General features: G+C 35.2%; 2 protein-coding genes and 1 long non-coding RNA gene across 7 annotated transcripts in view; 1 reads left to right on the forward strand and 2 right to left on the reverse strand.

The window, feature by feature from the left end:
- LOC141378508 (uncharacterized) overlaps positions 1-22,531 on the reverse strand; it is an 842,893-nt gene that overhangs the window by 676,804 nt on the left and 143,558 nt on the right. The window lies entirely within an intron of this gene.
- Positions 5,404-22,531, reverse strand: part of si:ch73-340m8.2 — a 32,122-nt gene continuing 14,994 nt past the window's right edge. The window contains exons 6-9 of the mRNA XM_087290065.1: positions 20,256-20,311; positions 13,594-13,744; positions 13,386-13,517; positions 5,404-7,891 (exon numbers count right to left, since the gene is read on the reverse strand). Coding sequence (XP_087146191.1) covers positions 7,698-7,891; positions 13,386-13,517; positions 13,594-13,744; positions 20,256-20,311 — 533 coding nt within the window. The 3' untranslated portion in view covers positions 5,404-7,697. The remainder of the gene's footprint in view (positions 7,892-13,385; positions 13,518-13,593; positions 13,745-20,255; positions 20,312-22,531) is intronic.
- Positions 14,213-22,531, forward strand: part of fndc4b (fibronectin type III domain containing 4b) — a 94,298-nt gene continuing 85,979 nt past the window's right edge. For 3 of the 5 annotated variants that reach the window (XM_087290101.1, XM_087290105.1, XM_087290104.1), the window contains exons 1-2: positions 14,213-14,306; positions 14,398-14,464. The gene's annotated coding sequence lies outside the window, so the exon portion shown is untranslated. Of the gene's footprint in view, positions 14,333-14,397; positions 14,465-22,531 lie in introns of all 5 variants that reach the window. The other 2 variants (XM_087290102.1, XM_087290106.1) reach the window with 1 other exon arrangement.

A 22,531-nucleotide genomic window follows, 5' to 3' on the forward strand; every position in this document is an offset into this window, starting at 1 on the left:
TTGATGTTGTTAGAATTAGCTTGTTTATATTGTTAAATAACAGCTAAATAGTTATATTTATCTTGTTTTTATTCCCAATGTTGGGTCAAATATGGACCAATTAAAATTAAATGACACTTTTTAAGCCAATGGATAGGTTTGACCTATACCAGGGACCACCAAACTTGTTTCTGGAGTGCCGGTGTCCTGCAGATTTTAGCTCCAACCCTAATCAAACACACCTAAACAAGTTAATCAAGGTCTTAAGCTGCGATCACATTCTGTCGTGTGGTGTTGCGAAAAGGGGCGGGATTAAACAAGCTGATTAGACATTTAAAAAAGCGAGCCATTGCTCCATGTTTTGAATTTCTGTCAAGAGAGGTCATGTTTTGAACCTCGATTGGTCTCATGCAGTAAAGTGATGCGATTTCGCAGGTCAGAGATCCCCAAGCTTTAACTTTGCACCGCAGCAACCTGCGAAACTTGACCTTGTGTTTCCGTTCTGACGCATTCGCATGCAAATGAATGGAAGTCTATGGGAGGAAAGCCCAGTGTGACCACAGCTTTAGATATACTTGAAACCATCAGGCAGGTGTGTTGAGGCAATTTGGAGCTAAAGGAACGAGACTGGTGACCACTGACCTATACCTTCCAACATTTGTCTTTGACATTTGTTCAAATCCTGAATCTTAAAACCTGTGTAGACATCAACAGCACAACTGGGTTGTAACCTATGTTGCCAGAGGCAAAAATGCTTTGACATTTGAATATTTCGTCAATTGTTTGAGGTGCTGAGCTTCATACAAGATCTGGCAACTTAACAAACATGGGGAAAAGTGGTTTTTCATAACTACACTGAAACAATGATTCAAAGACAATTCCTTGGATTTACAATTAATTTTTTTTATTAATTGGCTGTAAACAATTTATTTGGGCTGAATTTAACCAAACAAATTAGATTGAACATTACTGCATTTAATTAGCTTGTTTATATATATATATATATATATATATACATACATTTACATATATATCTATATCTATATCTATCTATCTATATATATATATATATATATATATATATATATATATATATATATACAGTTGACGTCAGAATTATTAACCCCCTTGGATTTTTTTTTCTTTTTTTAATATTTCCCAAATTATATTTAACAGAGCAAGGACATTTTCACAGTATGTCTGATAATATTTTTACTTCTAGAGAAAGTCTTAATTATTTTATTTCGGGAAGAATAAAAGCAGTTTTAAATTTTTTAAACACCATTTTAAGGACAAAATTATTAGCGCCTTTATGCTATATTTATAACTTGCCTAGTTACCCTAATTAACCTAGTTAAGCCTTTAAATGTCCCTTTAAGCAAAGATAAAAGAAATCAGTTATTAGAAATGAGTGATTTAAACTATATTATGTTTAGAAATGTGTTGAAAAAAAATCTTCTCTCCATTAAACATAAATTGGGGAAAAAATAAACAGGGGACCTAATAGTTCAGGGGGCTATTAATTCTGAATTCAAATATATATATTTGTATTTATATATATATAGATACAGACACTCTTTAGCACAAATAATATCAGCAGAGTCTGAGTCCAGCAGCTTGAACAGATCTTGCGTCATTCTAATCCCATTGCTTGTCCATTAGGAGTATCTTAAGCTGGGTTAGAGGATTGAGGTTGACTTGCATCAGTCATTAATCTAGTCCAGCTATTAGTCAGTGGTGTTTAAATGCAATTCAACACAGATTGTTACACAAGCTTAAAATTTATACAGCATGTTTACAGTTTAGAAGACCATCTACTTTTAATAAAATGCTGTTAACTGTTTAATTCCAATTGCAACACCCACTTGTGTTGTGTTTTAGACCAGGAAAGGGTTCCCTGTATTAGAAATCTGATATAGTATATGCAAGGGACCTATATGACATACAAGTGCATATTTACATTTTGCAGATATATAAAATGTGTATATATGTATATTTACTGTATATAATCAGGGCTCATACACATTTTTAATACTAAAATTCCAAGACTTTTCCAGAACTTTTAAGTACATTTTATGACACAATGTTTCATGTAATGTCTACATATACAGTTGAAGTCAGAATTATTAGCCCCCCCCTTTGAATTTAAAAAAAAATTGTTTTAAATATTTCCCAAATGATATTTAGCAGAGCAAGGAAATTTTCACAGTATGTCTGATAATATTTTTTCTTCTGGAGAAAGTCTTATTTGTTATATTTTGGCTAAAACAAAAGCAGTTTTTAATTTTTTAAACACCATTTTAAGGACAAAATTATTAGCCTCTTTAAGCTAATTTTTTTTCGATAGTCTACAGAACAAACCATCATTATACAATAACTTACCTAATTACCCTAACCTGCCTAGTTAACCTAATTACCCTAGTTAAGCCTTTAAATGTCACTTTAAGCTGTGTAGAAGTGTCTTCAAAATATCTAGTCAAATATTATTTACTGTCATCATGACAAAGATAAAATAAATCAGTTATTAGAGATGAGTTATTAAAACTATTATGTTTAGAAATGTGTTGACGAAATCTTCTCTACTCTTCTCTTCTCTAAAATAAACAGGGGCTCTAATAATTCAGGGGGGCTAGTCATTTTGACTTCAACTTTACATGGTAAATAATAAGAAAAACAATGATTATTTTTTTTTAAATGAACACAAAAAGAATACAATTTAATAACTCCTATAATATTGATACAAGTGAAGTGTGAGTAAATAGTGAGTAGATTTTAATCTTAAAGTTAACTGTTCCTATAAGGCCTGTGACTGTGTGAACATTTCAATAATTAAACATTTTAAAACATTCGCACACAAGTTTTTTTTTAATAGAAAAAAATAATAATAATATACAATAAAGACTATGCAGTGTTGATTATTCAATATCTGTACCAGAATAATAAATACCTGAAAACTATAAATCACTTTTATCTTTACTATATTTTATTTATGCTTGTCATTTGTTTGGTAAATACAATTCGAGATTTACTCCCCTACAAAACCCCCCTAATCAATCCAAATAAAGCTGTTAAATCATCTGCTGAAATTGTATTCACATTGCAATATATATCCTCCTGAGACCCAAATACATTTTTTTCCAGTTTTTTTTTTCTTCTGTGATTTTCTACATCCTTTGGGTTAAACAAAATCAACAATTTAAAGTTTCTACATTTTGTTATTATTTTTAATTTTACAGCATGTCCACTGTAGTGGACCACAGGACCAAACTCAGACAACAAAACTGTACAGGAGATGGCTGTAGGGATATTAATCCAATATTAATGTAACAAAAACAAAATTCCTTTTGTATTAAAATTCCTGAGACAGTTTAGTCTGCAAGACTAAGAGGCTTACTAAAAAAATAAAATAAAAATAAGTGATGTTAATGATGTTAGTCAAATTTAACACAAAAGCGATTTAAAACTGATAGTCATTGTCTGATTGTCAGACTCTAAATCAGAGTCTCCCTCAACTATCCTATAAAGAATCCTCTCTGCTTCAGTTCTGCCCCCTACAACATGCAGTCATTAATTACATTAAGATGGTCCTGGTGTCCACTATAGTGGACATTTAAAAAAAGGATATTTTAACCGCTTTGAAAGCTAAATGTATTGTTCCTGACACTTTCATAAACAAATATACATGTAATAATAATAGTAAAAAACATTTAAAAAGCAAAATTTTACATACCTCTCTCCTTCCTATAAAATGTGCTTGTTTGCATGCCGGCCATTTTGGATGCAGTGTAAGAAGGGGTTCCTAGCATGCCAGCCAATCAAATGACAAAGCCCAGGATGTCCTCTGAACAGTACAACAGGACTTGACAGGGTAGCTCAAAAAATTCATGAAAACGCAATGTCCACTACAGAGGACACAAGTCAATGGTTGGGGGATATCACAGAAATACAAAACATCGTAATATCAGATTTTTCCTACATCATGCAGTCCTAATTCAAATATACGGATATTTGTTAAAATAATTTTCATGACTTTTCCAAAACTTTGTGGGGTTTTCTGTTTTTCCAAAACTTTTCCAGACCTGGAAAATGCCATGTCAAAATTTGCATGACATTTCCAAGTTTTCCATGACCGTATGAACCCTTTATAATGCATAAACCATTGGAATTACAAATACAGTGATGCGAAAAGTGTTAGTGTTTCATCTTATTCTGTTTCTGATTATCAAACAAATTAAAATATTAGTTCAAAATAATAATAATAATAAAAATTCAAAATTCAAACATGGGTTCTGCAGCAGGACAAGATTTAAAGCACACCTGCAAGTCCGCTTCTGAATGGCTCAAGAAAAACTGGAGTGGCCTAGTCAAAGCCCTGACCTGCATCCAATTGAGATGCTCTGACATGACCTTAAAAAGGCGGTTCATGCTGGAAAACCATTCAATGCGACTGAATTACAACAATTCTGGGAGGCCTAAACGGTTATTAGGTTTAGGGGCTAACACTTTACACAAGGACTATGTAGTTTTGTATTTTGTACATTTCAAACTGCATGATGTTTACTTGTGTTAAGCCTAAAGGTTAGTGCGTTGACACATGGTGCAGTAGCACGTCAGGGCGTTCCGAGTTTGAATCCCGGCTCGAGGACATTTCCCAACCCCCCTCTCGCTCTCCCACTTCACTTTCTGTCCTATCTAATAACGGCAAAAAGGCCAAAAATTAAATATTTTAAAATAAGAGAAAAACATCCAAAACAATTAATAAGGGGCCAAACACTTTTTCATAACAGTATGTACGCATGTTTAAATATATTAGTTTTAATTTTATATATGTGTTCGTATATTTTATATACGTACAATCCTAATATGTGAACTTGAATGTCATGCATGTAATTTGCATTTATTTCCATGTGTCATATTTAATATGGGCTATCATAATTCTGTCATCATTCACTAATCAAAAACCTGTTTGAGTTTCTTCTGTTGAACACAAAAGAAAATATTTAGAAAATGTTGGAAACCAGTAACCATTGACTTCCACAGTATTTGTTTTTACTACTAAATGCCAGTGGTTACCGTTTTTATAACAGTACTCAAAATATCTTCTTTTGTGTTCAGCAGAAAAATAAAACAAACAGGTTTGAACCCCACTCGAAAGTCTGTATATGTGATTAAATGTTAATTTTTGGGGTGAACTATCCCTTTAAATACACTTAATCAGTCTAATATCAACTGTAATGTTTATATTATAGCCAAAGGTGGAAAAGGTCTCGAATAAGAGCCTGTAGACGCATTTTTAACATCTGTCAAAGTATTTAGAGCTGCCAAAATATTTAAGTAATGTAAATGTAATTTGCATTGTTGCTAGAAGGAAGAAGGAAAACTGCCTTAAAAAGTGCACTTACAGTAACAGCAACAGTCCAGACATTATTACATTACTGTTGTTTATCAGGTCACAGAAAACACACACTCCTACTGTACAATAATCAACATAAAGGTTTACACAATGAACATTCATTTGCCAAGGCTGAATGTTTACATGCCACTTTGTGTACATTCGAATCAGAAAAGCTATCCTTTTCATTATTATTATTTTAATCAGCAGCATACGTAACAAAAAGATCAGTCAGTAATGGAATATTTCCTGGGAATATGGAAACTAAGAAACTTCATAATCACCTTTAAGTAATACTAATTAATTAACAATACTAGTCATTCACAAACATGTTTTTGGGGTATATGCACTATAACACTCTGTTTGTATATGGATGAATCTCATGGAATGGGTCGATTTCAGTTTACTTTGTCCTACTTTGTCCATACAGTTGAAGATAGAATTATTATTTCTCCTAATGAAATTTGTTTACTTTTTCAAATATTTCTGAAGTTCTGTTAACAGAGAGATTTAAAAAAAGCTTTAATAACTAATTTCTAATAACTAATTCCTTTTGGTCTTTGTCAAACAGTACATACGTTTTTACTAGTTGCTTTTTTATACTATTAAGCTTAAGCTGCAATTTAAGGGCCAAACTAGTTTAATTGGGTTAATTAGGCAATTTATTGGACGATGGTGATTTGTTCTGTAGCCATCAAAAAATACTATTAATAATAATATTGAGCCAAACATAATAATAAGCCAAACTATTTCCTTACTCTGTTAAACATCACTTGGTAAATACAGTTTAATAGGTATACCTTACTAGTACCTTTAATAGGTATACCTTACTAGTTCCCTTAATCCTTCGTGGCATAGATTAAACAAGGTACTGGAAAGATTTCTCAAAGATTTTGCTCCATATTGACATGATAGTATCACGCAGTTGCTGCAGATTTGTTGGCTGCACATCCATAATGTGAATCTCCCGTTGCACCACATCCCAAAGGTGCTCTATTGGATTGAGTTCTGGTGACTTTGGAGGCCATTTGAGTACAGTGAACTCATTGTCATGTTCAAGAAACCAGTCTGAGATTATTTACGCTTTAATATGTGATATCCTGCTGGAAGAAGCCATCGAAAGATGAGTACACTGTGGTCATAAAGAAATAGACATGGTCAGCAGCAATACTCAGGTAGGCTGTGGCGTTGACTCAATTGGTACTAAAGGGCCCAAAGTGTGCCAAGAAAAAATACCCCACACTATTACACCACCACCACCAGCCTGAGCTGTTGATACAAGGCAGGATGCATCCATGCTTTCCTGTTGTTGATGCCAAATTCTGACCCGACCATCCGAATGTCACAGCAGAAATCAAGACTAATCAGACCAGGCAATGTTTCTCCAATCTTCTATTGTCCAATTTTTATGAGTCTGTGTGATTTGTAGCCTCAGTTTCCTGTTTTTAGCTGTCAGGAGCGGCACCCGGTGTGGTCTTCTGCTGCTGTAGCCCATCCTCCTTAAGGTTGGTTGTGTTGTGTGTTCAGAGATGCTCTTCTGCAGACCTCGGTTGTAACGAGTGCTTAATTGAGTTACTGTTGCTCTTCTATTGAACCAGTCTGGCCATTCTCCTCTGACCGCATCAACAAGGTATTTGCGCCCACAGAACTGCAGCTCACTGGATATTTTAAGATTTTCAGCCATTCTCTGTAAACTCTAGAGATGGTTGTGCGTGAAAATCCCAGGAGATCTGCAGTTTCTGAAATACTCAGATCAGCCCATCGAGCACCAACAACCATGCCACATTCAAAGTCACTTAAATCCCCTTTCTTCCCCATTCTGATGCTCAGTTTGACCTGCAGCTGATCGTCTTGACCATGTCTACATGCCTGAATGCATTGAGTGGCTGCCATGTGATTGGCAGATTAGCAATTTGCGTTATCGAGCAGTTGCACAGTGAGTGTATTTAACAAAGAATTTCATTGGAGGGTGAATAATTTAAAGTAAAGTATTTTTCCATGAGATTTACCCATCTACACTGAAAAAAAAAATCATTAGATTTAATTAATTTTTTAAAGGCAAGTGGTTGCAAACAATTTATATGGGCTGAATTCAAACAAACAAATCAAATTGAACATCACTTATTTTAATTAGTTTGATTAAATTGAGTCCATATAAATTGTTTGCAACCACTTACCCTACAAAAACTTTCTAAATCCAATGAATCATTTGCTTCAGTGTACTTTTTTATGCATTTTTTCCAGTATATTTTGTGTTGCAGCTACCTCTGTAATTTATGCCGCAATTTATATGTGTTAGTTACATGTAGGCTATGCCTACTCCAGTCTACTCCAGTTCAGAAACAGGCTCATGGATGAGAGCCATCAGCATCTCCCGCAGCTCAGTAAATGTGGGTCTCTCCTTAGGGTTTGCCTTCCAGCACAGGAGCATAATGCCGTAAAGCGATTCAGGACAGCCGGCCGGTCGGGGCATCCGCTCTCCTCGCTGAATCCCTCGAACACACGACATTTTGTCTTGACCTGAGGTTGTGGAATCAACAAGCACAACCCCAAATCAGAAAAAAAATGTGAGAGTATGGAAAACGCAAATAAAAAAAAAGAAAGTAGTGATTTCTGAATTTACTTTGACTTGTATTTTAATGCAGACAATATAACAAACATTATTTAATGTGTTCCTCATGATTTTATTATTATTATTTTTTTCAAAAACTGTCACAGCAGCAAGAATCGTCATTCATCTGTAAGCGATATCCCCACATGGGCTCAGGACTACTTTGGCAAACCTTTGTCAAGTACCACAATACAGTTTCAGTTTCCTTCATTTTTGTCATTTAAAACATCACAATAAAACTGTAATGCAGAACGAAATTACGTTGCAACAGACCCAACAAGAACATAAAAGAAATCACTATAAAAACACTATAAAATCCTAACATCATAAGTGAAGTTTACTCATAGGCTGTTTCTCAATTCCAAGAACGCAGAGAATAGACTTGTGTTCTTGTGGAGACCGGTCTTGCCAGGTGTCCTCGGAAGAACGAACTCAGGAGAACGTGAGGACAGAGAACGCGTCCTTTGAGAATTGAGATGCTGCGTTCTTCCTGATGGTCACATGACCTTCACGCGTTTTAAATGGTAAATTATTTAAACATTACAGCCTTCATATAACGATTTATTGTTTCCCCCCTCTTCAAAATATATACTTTGCATAAAAACATTATAAATATACTCTGCACAATATAAATAAAACACATTTTAATACGAATTTCAGCAAACAAACACCCTTAATGTGTTTATTCATTTATTAAGATGTTCATGGTGATCTTTCCTTTCACCGTTTCCTTTAGGGAAACTCCTGAGGTAAATTATTTACATCTCTGAACTTTAATAATAAATCTAGATAAAATGCAGCGCTTCCCACCTCCAGTCGCAATGACTTCTGGGACTTCTAAAGCAAGTACGGTGCTCAAGTCTGCATCGGTGCGCCCTCGACATCAAGAACACATCCGGGAAGTTTCACGCGTCCTCCCTACTTGCGGTCTTGAGTATTGGAACTGAACTTAGGCAGCTGAGGATGACGTTTCATGAGAACACGAGGACGCAAGACCGCTGAAGAACGCATATTGAGAAACAGCCATAAACTAATTTCGAAAGGAACACGTGATTATGATTGAACACGGCTGGTTCTGCATTAGCATGCATGATCCACCAATCAGGCCATTCCTAACCCACTATAAAGAGCCAGGGTTTTTTCACTACAGTCATCTTCGATTTGAAGAATCCCCCCTTTCCACCCCTACCTCTTCACCTTTCCCTCCATAGGGCAGCAGGGTGGCCCAGTGACTAGCACTGTTGCCTCACAGCAAGAACGTCACTGGTTTTAGTCCTTAAACAGGCCGGTGGTTGTTTCTGTGCGTAGTTTGCATGTTCTTCCCATGCTCACGTGGGTTTTCCCCGGGTCCTCCGGTTTCCTCTAACATTCCAAAAGCATGCACAACAAGTGAATTGATCAATGTAAAATTTGCACTACAGTTAATCTCTCACCCTGCAGCATATCTTTTCATAGCATTCAATTTAGTCATCCGTTTTTATCAAAGGGGAGTTGTCGAGATCTACCTGAGCTCAAGGCTCCCCTCTCGCCCTGCAAATGAGAGGGGTCTGGCTGCAGACCTGGTGCAGTGGAATCTGCGCTGCATCCAATGCTTTTTAATGGGCTCACCTAACCCTACTCGTAACAGTGACGTCACTAGCTCCATTTGAGTGCATTGTGTCTGACATTACATCTCTGGGTGATGCAGTCTCAGCTTGCATCATAAAGGCTGCATCCAGATACTATTGCTGCAAACAAGAGGGAGCCCAGAGCTCAAGGTCCTTTTGAGCTCAGGGCTCTCTCACGGGACAGCATGCCAAACTTGCTTATAATCAATCATCAGCTAAGTGTGCACTTTTAAACAAGCTTTTATAATTTCATAAAAATATAAAAGTATAGTTATATAAGATAAAACCTATTTAAGAACAAAAATCTCTAAAGAGAATAACTTAATACTTAAATACCAATTTCACCATGTTTTATAATAGTTGTAATATTAACAATTTATGCTATTTATTGATTTACTATGTCACACTAGCTATCAATAGTGTTTAAGAAATGCTATTATTCAAAAGTCTTATAATGACAGGATAAAAACTATCACAGAACTATGTGATAATACGTAGTTGCATCCACAAATGCCGGTTAAAACTGTACTGTGCCAAAAAGAAGCCCTATGTTAACAGTGTTCAAAAGCTCTGTCGACTTCTCAGGGTTCAGAGGCATCTGGGATGGACCATCACACAGTGGAAACATGTACTGTGATCAGATGAATCAGTATTTCAGGTATTTTGGATCATGTGTGCTCCCGACCAAAGAAGAAAAAACTGTTACCAGTTACAAGTTTAAAATCCAGCGTCTGTCATGGTATGGGGTTGTGTCAGTGCCCTTGGCTAAGCTAACTTGCATTTTTGTGTTGCACCATTAATGCTGAAAAGTACACAGAGATTTTAGAGCACAATATGTTGCCTTCTTCTCTAGGGACGCCCACGCATATTTCAACAAGACGATGCAAAATCACATTCTGCACACATTACAAAGTCCTGGCTGTGGAGAGAGAGGATACTTGATTGGCCCGCCTGCAGTCCTGACCTATCTTCAATAGGGAATGTGTGGCACGTTTTGAAGTTCAAAATGCGACAATGAAGACCCAGCTGAATGTTGCCCACCTTAAGACTTGTTTGCAGGAAGAATGGGACAAAATCACACTTTCATCACTTGGTGTCTTTAGTTCCTAAATGTGTTTTATTTGTTGTGAAAAGGAATGGCAACATTACAAAGTGGTAAATGCTTTACTGTCCCAACGTTTTTTTAATTTTTTTTTAAATGTGTTGCAAGAACCAAAATTGGAATTTGTGTTTATTTTAAACTTTTCAATTCAACTCGGTTCAATTCAGCTTTATTTGTATTGCGCTATTACAATGTCGATTGTGTCAAAGCGGCTTCACATAAATGGTCATAGTAACTGAATCGAACGAACAATAAAATCACGAGGAACACGTTAAATAATGTTTGTTGTATCGTCTGCAATGGCATACAAGACAAAACAAATTTAGAAATCATTACTTTCTTTTTTATTGGTGTTTTCCATACTGTCCCAACTATTTTTGATTTGAGGTTGTACAACAGTTGGCAAAGATGCAACACTATAAACCAGAAATATTATCTGAATTTTTTAGAATGTTCTAACATTTTCCCAATAATGTTTATTGAATGTTTGGTATAAGTTATGTTTTTAAAATGAAACAAAAAAAGTTCCTTTAAAGTCAAAGTTCAATCATTCATTTACTCATCCCCAACTTGTTCGAGTTTCTTTCTTCTGATGAACATAAAGGAAGATATTTTGAAGAATGTTGGAAAAAAGCAGCCACTGACTTCCATCTGAGTTTTTTTTTGTCTGTTTGTATTTCATTTGTAGTTTTTTTTAGCAGTCTTCACAATATCTTGTTTAGTGTTCAACGAAAGAAAGAAGAACCACTTTATTGTGAGTAAATGATGATACTTTATTTGGGTTGACTATCACTTTAAAACAGTGGTCACCAAACTTGTTCCTTGAGGGCCGGTGTCCTGCAGATTTTAGCTCCAATCCTAATCAAACACACCTGAACAAGCTAATCAAGCTCTTACTTGGTATACTTAAAACATCAAGGCAGGTGTGTTGAGGCAAGTTGGAGCTAAACCCATTTTTTTACCCTCAAGTGATTGGCTGCAAACCTTCATACATTTTTTTTCTTCTATTGAACACAAAAGAAAGATATTTTGAAGAAAGCTGGGAACCTGTAACCATTGATTTGCATAGTAGGAAAAACGAACACTATTGAAGTCAATGGTTACCCTTAAGGTTTCTAGCATTCTTCAAAATATCTTCAATTGTGTTCAACAGAAGAAAGAAACTCATAAAGGTTTGAAACAACTGAGTTGATGGTGACAGAGTATTTTGGGGTGGACGATTACTTTAAGGATTTTCTCCGGTAGTTGTTTCGAAATAATTAGTGAACATTAAAATGTGTGATAACATGGAGAGGCACTTAATGCTTTCTCAAATAAAACCCGGACCACAAAAGTTTTCCTTTTTTACAGGGTTTCTGCAGGTTTAACATTTTAAAATTTTAGACTTTTTAAGACATTTTTAAGACCATTATGAATGACTTTTTACACCCATAAAGGACTAAAGGCTAAGAAACTTTTCAAATGGCCCAGATGGAAAAGATTTGTATTAGCCCTATTTAAAAAAATAATAATATAATACATTTATAATACAATAATAATAAAAATAAATAAAAATATTTTAGATTTTATTTCTTAGCTAAATATTTTAATTATTGTGTAAAAACAAGCAACTCTACCTGAATCTATACATATTTTTTCCAACATAAACTTTCTTTAAAATAATCTAAAAAATGAACAAATGTTTTTTTTTTACGTTTTAAAAAATATGATAAACTAAATCTATGCACAACAATCTGTCCAGGCTGGTGTCCTCAGCAGTAAATACATGGAGAACTACTAAACAAATGTTACCGTAAGGAAAATAATTAAACCATTATGATAAATGGAGTTAAAGATAATCTTTTAAATAAAAAGTTTAAAGTTTTATTGACATGATTGTTGGTGACTGTTTTGGCCAAATTTGGTAGCAATACATGAACAAAGGAAAATTAAGACCTGTTAAAAAAAGGTTTAAGACCTACAACACAATATTTCAGTAAATTTAAGGCTTTTTAAGGCCTAACATTAGAATTTTAAGATTTATAACATTTTAAGTCCCTGCAAAAACCCTGTTTCAACTGTGATTTATAAATCACCTGAAAGCTCAATAAATAAGCTTTCATTAATGTACAGTATACTATAGAGCATTGTAAACATTTACATTATGAGTTAAACATAAGATGTAGCAGAAAATGCTAGTTTTTATTTGCTTGGTCTGTTTGTTTACATGGAAATGGGATTTTGTAGCCCTAAAATGGGCTTTAAAATGCTGAAGTTTTGGAAAATGATACTGCACATATATGACCCTGGACCACAAACAACAAAACCAGTTAAAAGTCCCAATTTGTTTTAAATGACATGTTTACATTGACTTAAAGCTGTATAAATCAGCTTTCTAATGATGTATACATTATTATGATATGATAATATTTGGCTGTGATTCACCTATTTAAAAATCTGAAATCTGATGGTTTCCAAAAATTCTAAATATTGAGAAAATCACTTTTTCTACAGTTTTATAGCCTAAATAACGAGCTTGGCAATGCATATTACTAATGAAAAGTCAAATTGTCATATATTTACAGTAGAGAATTTGCTAAATATCTTTACAGAACATGATCTTCACTTAATATTCTGATTTTAGTGGCATAAAGGAAATATCAGTCATTTCCAGGATCGCATTTGTATTATATTATGAGTGTGAAGTGCATTTACCAGGGTATGGGTCATCTCCATATGTGACAATTTCAGTTAAAAGGATGCCGAAGGACCAGACGTCGCTCTTGCTCGTGTACTCGCCGTTGTCGAATATCTCTGGAGCCATCCATTTCACCGGAAGTCTGACATCTGCTGGCAGACCACAACTCAGACGTGTACTCTCATTTGGGTGTGTAATATGTATGAATATACTGTATTTTCTCACCTGAAGAAATCCTTTGGTTTCCAGGTCTGTTAACTTGAGCGAGTCCGAAGTCGGCAATTTTGCAGGACTGCATCTCGGTGAGCAGAATGTTCTCGGCTCTCAGATCCCGGTGAACTATTTTATTCTCAATGTAAATCATCCCTTCTGTTATCTGAGAGAAATTCAACGAACCCAAAACATTAATTAGAGACTTCACTAACTCATTCGGAAATATCTACTTTCTTATATTATTATTTTAAGCTATATTGATTTCAGGCTCTGGCCATAGTCAAAATCACCTGTCAATCAAATCAAAGAAGGCGGGGCTTTACAGTTTTAAAAGAAAAAGGAGCGCGAATTCCAGCGAGGCTTCAGTTTTTAATGGTCGAAGTATGAGTTAAGATTTAGCTAAATCATAAAATTATTATTGTAATGTCTGTAAACTTTATAGTTTGAACAATATTGGGGCAGGACAGGTGAAATACGATAATTTCCGGCCATGAGCTGCTTTTAAGAATGGAGTGCAGTGTTGCCAGATTAGGCGGTTTCCCACATTTTCCATGATTTTCGCGACCGTTACAAACTCCCCCTTTCGGCGAGTTTTGGATTGTTTTTAGGCTGGAATCAGTCAGCTACATCTGGCAACACTGATGGAGCGGCAGTTGTGAGGAAGAAGTGTGGCGTGCGCGCCAAGCAGACAACACCGATCAGACAATGCAGACAAATTAAGAAAGGTTGGGCAGCGTCAATGTTTTTTGAGGTAAAGTTAAGCTTGTATAATCATGTTTTAAGTGGGGTAATGCATATAAACGTGTATTAAAACAGGATGTGCAGTCGGGAATACCTACAGCAGGTGCTAATGCTGGGTAACAGCTACCGTAGCTGTGTCCAGGTAAGTGATCAATGATTGAGATATACAGTTGTAACCAGAAATGAACAGACACTGTATAAAAAGGCACATAACCATTTTAAAAAAAGGTCAGATGGTAATGGAACTAAACTTTTTCTCTTTTACGTAAATTAGGATTATTAAATTTGTTTCTGTTCTGCTTAATAGCAGAATAATGAGAGATTTTTTGAGAAATTGTTTTAACTTTTCCTTAAAGTCAAGTTTACATACAATAATATTATTCTGCCTCTGAAAAAGTTCAGATGATGGTGTCAAGGTTTTGGAAGTTTCTGATTGGCTAATTGCCAACATTTGAGTTAATTAGAAGCACAACTGTAGAATAGCATTTAAGGAAAACCTTTAATTTAAGGAAAACCTCAAACGCATTATTAACTCAATTAACAAAAAAAAAAAAAAAACAGATTACAATTTGTTAAATTACACTGGGAAAAAGGAATATTATTTGGAGACATGGATGGAACTAAGATTGAACTGTTTGGCCATAGTGACCCGTGTTGCATTCGGAGGACAAAGGGGAAAGCTTACAAGCCTAGGAACACCATCCCAACTGTGAAGTATTGGGGGCAGCATCATGTTGTGGGGCTGTTTTACTGCAGGAGGGACTGGTCCACTTCACAGTATAGATGGCATCATGAAGAAAGAACATTATGTAGAAATACTGAAGCATCATCTCAAGACATCAGCCAGGAAATTAAAACTTGGCCACAAATGGGTCTTCCAAACAGACCATGACCCTAAGCATACTGCCAAATTAAAATGTGCTTTAAGGACAAACAGAGTGAATGTTTTGGAGTGGCCATCACAAAGCCCTGATCTCAATCCTATAGAAAATTTGTGGGCAGAATTGAAAAAGCTTGTGCGAGCAAGACTGCCTACAAATCTGACTCAGTTACACCAATTCTGTCAGGAGGAATGGGCCAAAATTCCTTTAAGCTAGTTTGAGAAGCTTGTGGAAGGATACCCAAAACATTTGACCAAAGTTATACAGTTTAAAAGCAAAGCTAAAAAAATACCAAGGAAATGTATGTAAACTTTTGACTGTTTAGAAATTAATAAATAATTCTCTAAAAAATTCTCTCATTATTCTGGCATTTAGCAAATGTAAATAATTTAGGTAATCCTAATGGACCAAAAATAGTAAACATTTAGGATGATTTACCATCAGACATTTAAAAAAAAATGTTTATCTTCCTTATTTTAGAGTGTTTGTAAATTCTGGTTTCAACTGTTCATGTTTGTTTCATGCTGTTTATTTGTTAGTATTGTGTGTATGTATATTATAAGGGCTGTCTTTGATGTTTAAAAAGGTTTATAGTGAATGTTGTATTTTAAATGTTTTATGGTATGATCCAAATTGCCTTGAAACTATTGCTCGTTTCCACCTGATATGAAAACCTAAATGTGATTGTTCTGCTCACCTGCTACCAAAGTGGTTTACGTAGTAAATTATTTGATATCCCCTTTGTGTAATTAATTAAGGTTATTTAAATGAAAATCATTTTTCTTTATTTTCTTTCTAACAAACCAGGAGTTGCATTATTCACAGCTTTTTGTAACACCACTGTTATATTATTAAGAGACCTAAGAGTATTATCCATGCAAACTACTCAACGTTTAGGTTACAATTTGCCATTTTGAATGGACATTTTTTTTTGGTATGTTTGTATGAGAGGTGTAAAGTAAAGAGGTAAAAATGTTTAGCAAGAATTCACAGAGATTCAACAGAAGAAAAAAAAAACATTAATTTGAGACGTTACTAACTTGAGAAATTAACTAGTTGTTTTTCCATTTAATTTTAAGCTACATTTCAGGAAATCCAACCTGAAATTTTACACAGAATTAAGACATTTTAACAATCGATTTGATCAAGTAGTTTTTACCAGATGTCGTATCGGGCATACGAGAATAACACATGGTTTTTTGCTCCAAGGTGAAAACCCTACTCAGTGTTTGAGCTGCAAAACTCCTCTTACTATAAAACACATTTTACTGGACTGTCCTGCTTTTACTCATTCCAGAAGACTTTTTTTTAATGAAATGAACTCTTTTAAGGACATTTTTAACAAAGTGAAACCAGAAAAGATTTTAGTATTTTTATCATGTGTTAACACAAAAAATCTTATTTAATTTATGTTTCATTTTGTTTGTTGATTTTTAAATTGTATATTTATTATTGAAAGATTCCTGCCATGAAAATAGCCTTGGTTGCTGACATGGCATTAAATGATTAATAAATTAAATTAAAAGGCTATGTGACAAAACTATATTGAAGTAATGAGACTTGACTAACTCAATGAGAAATAACTAGTTTCTTATTTTAAGCTACATTTCAGGCTCTGGCCATAGTCAAAGAACCTGTCAATCGAATCAAAGAAGGCGGGGCTTTACAGGTTCAAATGCAACAAGCACGAATTCCAGCGAGGCTTCAGTTTTTAACGGTCAAAGTATGAGGTTAGATTGAGTTTTTTAACGTGTTTGGACGTCCCTGATAAAATGCAGTTGTGTCAGATGTGAATGTGGAGATTTTATGCTTGTGTAAGGTGTTTGAAGACCAGAATGAGGGCTTCCTCATTCCTCACCTCCTCCAGCGCATTTACCGAATTGATTTGTCCTTCATGATCATCGAATTCCAGGTCATGGCTTGGAGGACGGCGGAGCGGGAAATGAGGAAGCATCAATCTGAATATAAAGAAGCAGCTGATCTTGCATGACAGCAATACCAAACGCAATTGAAAAAATAATGAACCCGTCACCTGTATCCCTAACATTAAAGCCAATGTAGAGAGCCTTTTCCTGAAAATCAATCAATGAATGAATTGCTTACTTAAAAAAAAATGAATGCATCGACATGTATTGATTATAGTAACTCACTGGGCTATAAACCTGCACTGCTATAAAAAAAATGAGTTAATGGTGTTTCCTTTAAGCTTCATAAATTTTTTAATAAAAGCATTCCATTGTCATATAAAGACATTTTCATTCATTTATTTTCCTTCAGCTTAGTCACTTATTTACCAGGGGTCACCACAGCGCAATGCCAACTATTCCAGCATACGTATTACACAGCGGATACCCTTCCAGCCGCAACCCAGTACTGGGAAACATCCATACAATCACATTCACACACACACACACACACTCATGCACTAAAGACAATTGTCGCTGAATTCACACGGGGCGTCGGCATCAACGCTTCCCGTTCCGTTTGAATGGGTAACGTGAGGCGTTGCTTGCTGCAGAAGTTGGGGCTAGCTCAAGTTTTCAAGCGCAGACGGAAGCGTCACCCAATCAGATCGCTGTATGCAAATACACCAGCTAGACAGTGGCCTATTGCTGACTGAATTTCATTGGCTGACGCTGCTATGATGATTGTGTTAGGCATAACTTCAGACAAGCCTTCAGTCAAGTGTTGACGCTGAAGTCCTGTTTGAATGGAGCGTTAGTTCATCCAATTCACCTATAGCGCATGTCTTTGGATTGTGGAGAAAATCGCAGCACCCAGAGGAACCAGAGACCTTTTTATTAGGCGGCAGTGCTTACCACCGAGCCATCGAGCTGCCCATAAAGACATTTTCAATCAATAAAATAAAAATCTGCCTTACAATACTTGTTTCATTCAAAACACACAGCTGAGCTTAATAAATTTGTTTGGGAAACGATTAAAATATAAAATTTTAATATGTCATTAAATGATTCTGAATCTAAAAAAAGGAAAGGAACAGATGATTGAATTTATGAATTTGATTTCATGTATCTTTGTGATATTGAACTCTAACAAAATTATATAATCAAAGTCTCAGAGCGCAATTCAAATGCATAAATGACAAAACTTATGAGGCACAAAATATGGAAAACTTAATTTAGGAATATTTTTATAAGCCCCTTTCAAACATACAGACCCTTACGGAAAATTACCGGCTGTTTTCTGGAAAGGTCTTTATGTGTGAACAGGCCCTTTTTAAAGTAAAAAACATTGAGTTATTTATTTAACCCAATGGTTGAGTTAAACGTATGTGGTGCTTTGTTGGGCTATTTTTAACCTTTATTAGAATTTTTAATAATAACTCAATCAGTTGAGTTAAATTTGGTGCTTTTTTTGGTTATTTTTAACCTTTATTTGGTTAATTTATTAACTCAAACAGTTGGGTTAAAAACTGGAATTTCAACAGTCAACTGATTTAACTGACACAAAACAGCTGTATTAATACGCGTGCGCATTGCTATTTTGCGTTATAATTTTATTCAAGTTCTAATGCAATAATAATGTTGTTATTTTTAAAAAAATCAAATTACCTCTCAGTGTCGTATTTTTTATATCCGTTTCACCATCTAAAACCATCTTTTATTAGATAGATGAGTGGTTAAAATGTATTGTACATTGTAGACACTGAGTGAAGCCTGCTGCAGCTGCTGGATAGTCTCTACAGCACACAGAGCTCCATATTCTGCTCCATCAACACGATTTCTGCTTCCGCAGTTTATAACTGTCTGCATTTTGTTCTGTTTCTTCATTGTTCGTGATTCTAGATTTGTTTTAACAAAAGTGTCTAAAATCTAATAGAAATAAAGCATTTTCGATATTTTTGAAAACTATATAATATATATTAAACAGGCATAATGTGACAATGGAAAAATTACATTTAATGAAAATAACCCAATGCATTAAGTTAAATTATATAACTCTGCATTGGGTTAAAATAACGCAGTTTGGATTGGAAGGTGCTATAATAACCTATAGTAGAGTTATACGTTGGGGTATTTTTAACCCAATTATTTTAACAGAGTACTGGTTAATTAGTTCTAGCAATTTTCTGCAAAGAGAAGTTGTAACATTACCGGTAATTTACCGGAATGCTGCGCTGTGTGAACGCAGAAGGAAGATCGAGTGAGAGTGCGTTCACGATTAGAACGTGCTGACGTGAGACATCTACTCCAGCCAATCAGAATACTCAGAGCCATTCACATCCATGCTGTTTATGAAAATAAAAGCCTTAGAATATTTTCACAGACGCATTTAGCTGCTAGATGTTACTCCGATATCGTTTCTATATTCCTTCTTAATATCAACTGTTTAAATAATTATTGCTAAAATGCTTATGATAAACGACTGTTTGTTTACCTTCAAGCTCTGCTTTAGTTGCTTGACGCGTGTGCACGTGAAGCAGCCGGTGAGTGCCAGCACACATATTATGTACATCTCGACATACAAAAGTGTTTCTCCATATGTTTTCATCGAAGTTGTTCACAATACTCATCCATCCGCAGTTTGTAATTATGTCAAATGAGTAAACATTTAGCCATGGTTAGCACTTCTGCCTTGGGATGTCTCTGGGACAAAGCAGCTGCATGAATGCTAAAGTTTTAAATAAAATTTAAATTATTAACAAAAGCTTGACCCCTTCTATTTTTCAAAATACAAGCACAGCCATTTAGAGCTCATTTATGGTTAATGATGTCAGAAATTATCGTTATTTTGGAATGGGTGTGTGAATTGTCTTTTCCGGAAAAATTCAGGAACGTCCTTGCCTGTGTAAACAGCGCTTTTTTGAGTTTACCGTAAAGTAGTTCTTGTAATTTTCTGCATATTTACCGGCATCCCTGTGTGAAAGGGGCTATAGTGTCTTTCTGTTTTTCACTAAGCACATCTAACATGAAGTGATTTTTGCAAATTCACTCTTCAATTGGATTTGAATGCCAAAAATATCACCTAAAATGCTGTTAATAGGTGTGAGCACAAATTGCCCTGGTGTAAAAGAGACAAAAACAAAGTTACCTGGATAGCAAAATCCAGCATGAGAGAAAACTCTAGGTCTTGTTTCTCCTTGTGACCTAAGGAAAAAAAATAAACAATATGTTTATTTGTTAAAGAGCATTTATCACTTCAGTAGGAAAGCGATGTGTCGGTAGAGACGGGCGATACTTTTCAATTCTATTTGTTTATTGTCATGTGCACAATGCGTAAACAAGTTTCCCTGTACAATGACCTTCTTTGCCGTCCACAGTGAAGTCATACACATCATACATGACATAGATCTAAATAAATTGGGTCTCAAAGCCTACTGAAGCACATATGCTTTTTACTGGGGCAAGTTTTTGTTTTTTCTTTCTTTTGCACCGTCTCCCTGTGCCGCCCCCTGCAAGATGCCGCCCTGGGTGATCGCCCATATTGCCCTTGCCTAAATCCACCACTGCATGCATCAGTGCATGTTTGCATTTTCATGTGAACAGAGATTTATTTTAAACTAAAGTGGTGAAGACTCTGTTTATAAAAATAGCCGTGCATGTGTGGACTAAAAAAAATGTGTGGACAGTTAACAAAAAAAAAATATATATATATATATATATATATTTCTTCTGTTGCACTCAGTGGTCAAATTCACTCCTTTAAGTGGATTGTTTTTGTAGACTAATGAAGGGAGGAGTAAATAAGGGTATCCGCTTGTTAAGTGGTGACGTGTTTGTGACGTATGTAATACTGTTTCCGGGTCCAAGCCGCCATTCATTTGAGTGGAGAAATCATTCGTTTATGTTCACGTTTTATTCCCATCACACATTAAAGTAAATTTTATACAAAATCATAGTGTACACAACAATTTCTGGGCTTGCTGCATAACAAATACCAAAAATGTAACAATGTATAAAAATATTAATCACTTTCTGGCCATCGGATATTAGGCATGGACATATATACGGCGTTCGTAATTTTCGAAAGCATTAAATCGCTTTGTAAACGTTAATAATTACCATTTCATCAGTCTCCCCATTCAGTTGAATAGAGCGCTTGGACCCGGAAGCCGCTTCGCGTGACGTCACACTTAACAAGCGGATAGTGGTGATGTCGAATATAGATTTGAATGTCTTTTGTAATGCAAATGTGGAGTTTTCTCAGTTTCGCCCTCTAGTGTCCAATATGATTGAAACCGATAGTACATTGACTGCTTACATGGACTTCAGTAATCAAATTGTTTGACTTTGGCGCACACGTGTAGGTGCAAATGTGGCCCAGTTTTCTTGAGACATATGTGAGCCACTTTTGGCAAATATTTGGCACAGTAAGCTCTGGCTAATGCGGCTGTGAGCCTAAAGTGGCCTAATTATCTTAATACATATGCGGACCACTTTTGGAGAATATTTGGAAAAGTAAGGGGTCATAAAAGGGTAATAAATTATAGGGGACAAACCATAGCTCTTTGACATGGCAGATATGGGTAGTAATAAATAAAGTACACTGTTAAACTTTTCATTGTAAAAAGAACAGAATAATTTCTTTGTAATATTTACAGAATAATACTGGCAGTTGGGTTGTCAGCCACATACAGTACTGTGTTTTTACAGTCCACTCCTGTAGATTACATTCACATTACTGTTAAAATATATATTTACACTGTGTTTTTACAACTCAAACCTTTAACCCTTTAAACCCCACAGCAAAACTCTGTTTTAAATGAACACTTCCAAGTGTCCACACTACTGAGTGCTCAAAAAAACGCTCAAGATAATGGGTTAAAAATAGAGAAACATAGACTAACGTCACCATCCTGGAAAAAATTGCTTCAGTTGGGCTCTTAGCCCTGAACCTCCTAATGTAATTTTTCTTTTGGGCTGCTGTAACTTTTATGAAGTTTGCTTGAAAAGTTTATTCATTACAGCAAACAAGCCAAGTAAAAAACAAAACAATAAAATTAAGTAAGGCACAACCTGTGATGAAATAGTATAATTCACTGATGTTAACCAATGTTTAATCCATTATTAAAAGTAACGTAATCACATGCTTGCACATGCCACAGAATTATAGGGTTTATAAGCTAAAAAAAATATATGGTTCAACTGCTCACAGAGATATCAATAATCAGCATATAAACCTCAACAACGGTGACAACTAACAAAATGAACAAAACTCACAAACATCACAAACAGGGGACTTAAAGTGACAAAATCAACAACGTCAACAAAAACGGCAGAATCAACAGCAAATAATGAAAACTGGAGCTTCAATAAGCTATAGAATGTATTCATACTGCAATGCATGCTGGGATTTTTGTACTTTGG

This window comes from Danio rerio, chromosome 17, assembly GCF_052040795.2.
Source record: "Danio rerio strain M-AB ecotype USA chromosome 17, GRCz13ab, whole genome shotgun sequence".
Lineage (NCBI taxonomy): Eukaryota > Metazoa > Chordata > Actinopteri > Cypriniformes > Danionidae > Danio > Danio rerio.